The sequence below is a fragment of the Equus quagga genome, chromosome 11 (assembly GCF_021613505.1).
Source record: "Equus quagga isolate Etosha38 chromosome 11, UCLA_HA_Equagga_1.0, whole genome shotgun sequence".
Lineage (NCBI taxonomy): Eukaryota > Metazoa > Chordata > Mammalia > Perissodactyla > Equidae > Equus > Equus quagga.
The window spans coordinates 69,504,932-69,512,683 of NC_060277.1; the positions used below are offsets into that span (position 1 = coordinate 69,504,932).

Sequence of the window (7,752 nt, forward strand, 5' to 3'; positions counted from 1 at the left end):
GGTGCAGGGACCAGCCTGGTGGCATAGTGATTAAGTCCACACGCTCTGCTTTGGTGACCCAGGGTTCACAGATTCGGATTCTGGGTGCAGACCTATGCACTGCTCATCAAGCCATGCTGTGGCGGTGTCCCTCATACAAAATAGAGGAAGGTTGGCACAGATGTTAGCTCAGCAACAATCTTCCTCACCAGGGGAAAAAAAAGAAAGAGAGGGATGGTGCAGATCCTTTGCCCTCTTCTTCTTCATCCTTGTCTCCATCCCACTGCCTGAAATGCATATGTGATAGCTGAAGCTGTAGACACCACCCTGAACCATGAGGACAAGAGTCACACCCAGAGGTGGCTGAAGCAGTGAATGGAAGGAGCCACCTCTGGGAGGTCTTTGTCAGGCAGAGCTGACATACCAGTCCAGGACTGTCTTCCCTGAAGTTCTTACGTGGGATTTCTGTTACCTAAGTCAAAACTGATCCTACCCGGTACAGAAACCTTTCCCTCTTAAAAGCGAGTGCTCTGTCCTTGGCCCTGCTTTATTTGCTCTGAGGTGTCTCACCTTTTTCTATGGCTCTCCTTACAACTATGGGTCCTTTCTGACAACTCGCAAAAATGTCTCACTGGCTCAACCCTCTTTCCTGAACTCTAGCTCCACATATCCAACCCCCCCATTGTCATATGGAATTACTATTCATTCAGTAAACATCTTTTGAGCACCTACACAATATGTCAGGCTGTGTGCTGGATGAATCAGGTACAGTCTCTGCCCTCAAGAAGCTCCCAGTCAGAGCACGCACAGGCAGGCACATAGATGCTGAGTACAAGGACATCCCTAGGAGGGGCAGCTAACCCACGCTGGGCAGTGAGGAGATCATGGGGAAGGGCTCCTGGCAGAAGCTGCATTGAACCGAGCCCTGAAGGGAAGGTGGGTGGTTAGGACTGAGGTCATGGAGGGCTTGACTGGACCTATTCTCAGGGTACTGGTGAGCCATGGAAGATTCCTAAGCAGGAGCTGACTAGTTGGACTTGTGTTTCTGAAAGATTGCTCTGGCTGCCAGGGGGAGGGGTGAGACTGGTTGCAGGTGGGAGGCCAATGCAGAGGCTGCTGCAGGGCCAGCCCTGTGACCAAGTGGTTAAGTTCACACGGTCCACTTCAGTGGCCCAGGCTTTCGCCAGTTCGAATCCTGGGTGCAGACGTGGCACCACTCATCAAGCCATGCTGAGGTGGCATCCCACATAGCACAACCAGAGGCACTCACAACTAGAATATACAACTATGTACTGGGGGGCTTTGCGGAGAAGGAGAAAAAAAAAGAAGATTGGCAACAGATGTTAGCTCAGGTGCCAATCTTGAAAAAAAAAAAGGCTGCTGCAGCCACCCAGGTGCAAGATGCTGGTGGCCTGAGCTAGGGAGGGCCAGAGTGGTGAAGAGAAGTGGCTGGACTCCAGAGATATGTAAGGGGCAGCGTGGGCAGGGCTTGGCGATCGACTGGTTGGGGCAGGAAAGGGGTAGGTTACGTGACTGCAGGATTCTGGCTCCAGATTAAGAAAGGGACACAAGAGGCCAGGTTTGCAAGACTCACACGGGGTTCTGTGGGAGAGTCATGTGGGCTTCTGTCTTGGGAAGTGGTGGGGTCAGGTGCCAGGGGATTCACAAGTGAAGAACTTGGCATAACAGAACCAAGAGTTGGTGAGCTCGCCAGGGGAGAGGTTAGGGAGAGAGTCCCCAGGAACAGCCACCGTGAAGGTCAGGCCGTCCTGTAGAGTCTCCTCCATTCCCTCTGTCCTGGCTAAGCCATTCCTGCCGCCTGCTCACAGATCCCTTCCCCAAACATGAATCTGACCACGACCCCAGCCCTCTGTGCTAAACCACTTCCCGTGTCCCCTACCCGCCACCCAGCAGAAGGCGAAATTCCTGAGTCTGACATTCAAGGCCTTTCTCCCTAGCCCTCGGCCTCGGCCCCAGCCCTGCTCGCCTTGCCCCTCCCCTAGGACGCACCGCGCCTCACCCCCCGGGGAGCGCTCCTGCCCCTGCCAGGCTGGGATGGAGGCGGACAACGGGTTTTGGGGGCTAAGTACCTGTACCCTGAACTCCCCGCTCCGGGGCCCAGACCACCGCCTGCAGGGACGTCGGGGGACCCCAGGCAGCCCGCATCGGGGCGTCGGGGGCGTGACGAGGCGCAGCCCCGCCGCAGGGGGAGGGGCCCTCCCGAGCCGCCGAACGCCCCGGCCCCTCCCCTCCGGGAGCGAGGCGGGAATCCAGGGCTCTGATTGGGCGGCGCCGGGAGGGGCCGTGCTGTCTGACCAATGAGCGCGGGCCGGGCGCAGCGGCGGGCGGGGGGGGCGAGCGCTGCCTGGAGCCGCGGCGCCGGCGGTCTGAGCTCGGCGATCGGGACCCGGGCGAGGCGGGCGGGGCGGGGCGTGCGCCGCGGGAGCGAGCCTGGCCGCCCGCCGGGCCGCGGAGACTGTCGCCAGGCGCCGAGGTAGGGGTCGGCGGGGAGGGGACCTGGGGCGGGGAGCGGGAGGAAACGAACGCCTGAACGTCTGCTGGGAACCTGCAGCGGAGAGGGATGGTCTGCGAGGCTGCGTCTACGAGGGCAGCCGGGACCTCGATCGTGCGGGGATCCTCCCCCTTCTGTCTGGGGGGCCGGGTCTACGCGGTGTCACCCAGAGCGTGCTTCTGTCTGCGCTGGCAGCCGAGACCACATCTGTGCGGGCGCCCTGCCATCTGCGTCCCTTCCCCAGCTCTAGTCTGCGGGACTGCGTCCACACCGGGCGCATTACCCACCCCCGCCCCAGCTCTGGGTGGGAGGCCGTGTCTATGCGGAGTGGGCCCAGAGTGGTGCACCCACGTGTGGATCAGCGCGGAGCGCTTCACCTACACGCTCCTGCCGTGAATCTTCCTTCCAGAGCTGGGGGCGGGGGGATGAATGGGACATATTCGGCGCGTGGCTTTAGCTGCGCAGCCCTCCCTTGGCTGGGGGTGGAGGGGCAGCGGAGGCGGGTGCTGCGGCTTCTGGGGCTCCACAGGCACAGAACTGGTGGCTCGGAGGGTGCACACGTGCGCGTGGAGCTGTGTGTGGTGTTTGGAGGCGGGTGTGCATGTGTCACGTGGACACAGGAGTGTGCCTGTGTGTGTGAGGGGGGTGCTTTACAGGCTGGAGTGGTGTGTGAGGGCGGGTCACGCGGACATAGGCGTGCGTCTCTCCGGGGAGGGGGGTGTGTGTGTGTCTTGAGGGTACAGGGGGGTGTGGAGAAGGGTATGTCCCAGGTCACAGGACGGGGCCTCAGTGGATGCATAGGGGGGCTATATATCTGCCAAGTGGGGCCAGGAGTGCAGGAGGCACACACAGCTTGTGTCCTTGAGGATCGGGGGAAGATGCACTGGCCTCCCCCACAGCCCTGCCTCCTTCATTCAGCACATACAGATTAAGCACCCACTGTGTGCCAGACTGTGTCCCAGGCCCACAGACTCTGGGGGCTCCCTGTCTCCTCCTTCGTCTCTCATCCTCAGTCCCCACAGAAGGCAGAAGGGTTGTTTTAAACTTCATGTGACTGAGTCACACCCCTGCTCAAAACCCTCAAGCTTTGGAGGCCTCCTGGTCTCTGTCCACAAAGCCCCCCAAAGCCAAGCCCTTCGTCCCAGCCAGGACACTGCTCTTTGTCATGCACAGCATGAAATTCCACCCTCTCCCCCTCTGAAATCCTTACTCAGTGGTCCTGAAAGAGCTTCAATGCCACCTCCTCCAGGAAGCCACCCCCGAGGCCAGGCACAGTGAGTGACAGGGCCTTCTCATCCAGGGGTAACTCTGCTGGCCGTGGGGTGCCTCTCACACATGGAACACTCCGCTCCAGCCACAACGGCCTCCTTGCTGTTCCTCAGACAGAGTGAGCACCATCCCACTTCCCAGCCTTTGCAGTTGCTGGTTCCTTTGCCTGAAATGCTCTTCCCAGTTGTCCACACTGCTCACTCCTTGACTTCCTTCAGATTTCTGCTCAAATCCTGCATCAGAAAGGCCCTTCCTGACCACAGTGCATGAATAGCGCCCCCCGGCCCCTCACTCTTGATCCCCCTTAGACTGTATTTTTCTCCATAGTACATTCCACTTGACCTATCTATGAGTTCCGGGCTTTCTTGTTTGCAGCTACTTGCCCCTGCTAGAAATTAAACTGCGTGAAGGCAGGGACTTTGTCTTTTTGCTTCACTGCTTTATCTTCCAGCCCCTCGCCCAGAGCCTGGGCACAGAGACCAGGTGCTCCGTGAGGGTATGTTGCAGGAATGGGTGACTCTGGATTTGCGTCCCAGGAGCCCGTGTCTCTGGCTGCTGCTCAGCCTGTGGCCCCCGGTCTCAGGTCAGGTCTCCTGCCCCTCTGTCCTCCAGACTCCAAGTTCCTGGAAGGCCAGGCCTGGGAGAAGTGTGACCATATTTGCATGTTAGAATTATTCCTTCTTGCAAGTGGTGTGGAGGATGCGGTGGGGTGGGGTCAGGGTGTGAGCCTGGAGGCGGGGAGACTGGCGCAAGCAGTGGGAGAGGAAAGCTGAGGATTGTATGTGGACTTTTTAAGGGGTTCAACTTGGTGACCTCACCCAGCAGTGGGGAGATCAGGGAGGACTCCCAAAGGAGATATCTGAGCTGTCCCCCGGCAGCAAAGGAGAAGGAGGTGTATTCCTGGCAGAAGGCACAGCTTGTACAAAGCCCTGGCAGCAGAACAGAGTCTGCAGTTTGGGAAGCTGTGCGTAGTGTGGTGTGGCCAGAGTAGAGAGTAAGTGTGGGGTTGGGGGGAGAAAGGATGGGCGAAAGGGAGAAGACGGGGATAAGGAGGGGCCCTGGGTTTCTGGCCTGGGAGAAATGGGAGGATGGTGGGACCCTCTTTGCAATGGGGACAGAGGAGGAAGAGCAGACTTGGGGAAATGCTGAGTTGAATTGGGCCCTCTTGGGTCTGAGTTGCTCAGGAACATGGAAGAGAGGAGGCAGCTGGCTGGAAAGGGTCGGGCTGGAGGCGCCAACCTGGCCTGGAGGAGGAGGAGGAGCAGAGGGAGAGAGTGAGGCCTGGAGACCATCAGCCTAGATGTGCTGAGGATGCGCTGAGAGTTGTTGTGTTGACTCAGGCACAGAGCCCACCGCTGTGCTTGGGGCCTCCCTGGGGATGGAAGGGGGCGTCCTCACAGCAGGCGTCCTCAAGCATGACTTGGCTCCAGACGCCTGGGCCTCCCTCGAGGGGACTGAGTCATCCCAGCGGGGGCAGGAGCTCGGAGGGCACCCGTTGCCAGGGCCATCCAGACACTTGTCAGGAGCATAAACACGGCTCCTGCGAGGCAGCCTGGCGATGTCAGGGCCACCTTCTGTGTTTGGCTGTCCACCTCCTTGCAGCTTTCCCTTCCGGCCAGTCCTCTGCTGGTCAGGGCTGCGTTCTCTACCTGGATGGTAGCTGGTCCCTGATCCACCTGGCCCTGAGGGTCACAGCAGCCTTCCAGAACTCTGAGTGAGTCCTGAGTGGTGCCTGAAGTCATCCCAGGAGGGGCTGTTTGAATCAGCTTGGATGAGAGCAGGATATGCCTGCTCTGTCCTTCTCTGGACCTCCTCTGAGGGATCCAGCTGGATGGGGCATGTCCTGAGGAGGAGGCCAGGCATCCAGAAGCTGGCATCTGGAGTCAGAGTCTGCATCCCTTGGGAGTAGCCAGACACTTGGGATGAGGAGGCATAGCCTACGAGGAGGAGCCTGAGGGAGGAATGTGCCAGGCTATCCTGGAGCCGGGGGACAGGTACGGGGTTGTACTTTGTACATTGAGCCTCTCTCCCAGTGGCTTCCTGAGGCAGATACATCCGAGCCCCACATGGCTCAGGAAGAAACTGCTTCCATGTCCACAGTCTGATCCACTTCCTTCCATAGTCCTGGGAGTTGGCATGATGGTAGCCATGTGTCCAATTCGTATATGAGGAAACTGAGGCTCTAAGAGGCTCGATGACTTATTCAAGGCAACACAGCCCGAGTCTGGGAGGACAGGATTGGGGTAGCTTTTCCCGGTGAGTGGGGCCTGAGTCTGGCCATTCTTGGCTGCAGGACCAGGCTGGTCCCTGGGAGGCTCCCCATGCACGTAGAGTCCTTGCTCTGGGCCTGGGTCCCAGCCTGTCTGTCCGTCCGTCTGTTTGCCCATGTGGCCCCTAGTTCCTTGCTGAGTCGTTTCTACAAAGCATCTCCTGAGGCCTCAGCTTGGGGAGGGTCTGGAGAGAGCCCCTAGAGGGAGTGGGTCCTGCACAGGACACACAGCCCAGCCCAGCAGGCAGCTGCAGGCTGCTGGACAGGTGACTACGTGGGAAGTTCAAACTTGACCTTTCTGCAATCAGGTTCCCATGGCGGCCAGGGGGTGCAGGCCCCACCCCCCATTCTGGAGTCCACGAACACTGAGACCTAAAGGCACACAGTGCACGTGAACACACTTACACACGCATGTATATCTCACCAACAGATTTTTGTTTCCATGCAGATGGCTCCTATGTGTGGATCCCCACACACACAGACACACACCCACCCCAGGCCCACAGCCCTGCTCGCACACGTTCTCTCACTTGCCGACACATGCCCTCACACGCACAGCCTCACACGCCAGGCCCTGTCGCCTGGACACGAGGCAGAAACCTGGGGCCTCCCTGGGGCCGCCTCCCGCGCAGACGTGCTTAGTCACCTGAATTTGATCCAGGCGGGAGGGAGGGTGGAGGGCCTGACGTCAGCCCTCACAGCCGCCTGTGCCGCCTGCGCATCCATCTGGGCCACAGCGTGTCCCAGGCAATCACAACAACAGCAGCACAACAACAACTCACTTTTACGAGGCTTCCTTAGTGGCAGGGCCAGTTCTGAGCCCAGCAGGGCGTTCACTCCTTTACTCCTCACCACCACCTGGGGAGGTGTGGGTGCTGTTAACCCCCTTCTGCAGATGAGGAGAACCCAGGCATGGAGGTGCTGTCACCTGCCTGCGGCTCACGGCCAGGAAGGGGCGGAGCCTGGCAGCCTGGCTTCAGAGCCTCGACCCCAAACCAGGTAACTGGGCCCTGGGCTGGAGCAGGAAGGCTCTGCCCAGACTTGCTGTGCGACCCCAGGCCCTTACCTGCCCTTTGCCGGCCCTGACTCTCCCCCTCTCCCCTCCCCCCCATCCTGCCTCCAGCTGAGAAAAGGAAGAAAGGGAGGGAGGAGGGAGTTAAAGGAGGATGGCCTCTGGCTGGGATAACAGCCTCAGGAAAATCACATGCAAATATTCTGGGCTCGGGCAGCCTGTGGCTTCAGCCTGTGGCCTCAGCCTGCGGTGGCTCTCGGTCCCGCCCTCGGCCCTGCCCTGCCACGCCACTGCGAATCCTTCCCTGTAGTGGGTAGGACCTAAGGTTTGTTGGGGTCTCCTCTCTGAGGCTGCTTTCCCATCTGTCTAATGGGGACAGGATGGTCATGATCCCTATGGCAACCTTTCATTCATTCAGCAAATATTTATGGAGCTCCTCCTATGTGCCAGCCACTGCTGCAGACACCAGTGATTTTATGGAGACAAGGCAGGCAGGAGCCCCAATCCATGGAGTTTATATTCTGGTGGAAGGAAAAGGGCCTACAGCAGGAGGGGGTAGGCCACCCCCAGGGAAGAGTAGGGTGGGCTGGCCAGGCTTGGAGGGCTCCCTTCAACCTTGGCTTCCTCCTTCCTGCAAGTGGCCTGGTTCCCAAAGCCTCCCTGATCCTCCAACCCCATTCACTGCCCCCTCTCATCTCCTCCAGGGAGGCC

At 59.4% G+C, this 7,752-nt stretch overlaps 1 protein-coding gene across 3 annotated transcripts in view; it reads left to right on the forward strand.

The window, feature by feature from the left end:
- The first annotated feature begins 2,352 nt into the window (after positions 1-2,352).
- CAMKK1 (calcium/calmodulin dependent protein kinase kinase 1) overlaps positions 2,353-7,752 on the forward strand; it is a 27,639-nt gene continuing 22,239 nt past the window's right edge. The window contains exon 1 of one of the 3 annotated variants that reach the window (XM_046675459.1): positions 2,353-2,473. Coding sequence is in view for 2 of the 3 variants with exons in the window: in XM_046675456.1 (XP_046531412.1) it covers positions 6,942-7,028 (87 nt within the window). In the remaining variant the exon portion in view is untranslated. Of the gene's footprint in view, positions 2,474-6,774; positions 7,029-7,752 lie in introns of those variants that run through there. The other 2 variants (XM_046675456.1, XM_046675457.1) reach the window with 2 other exon arrangements.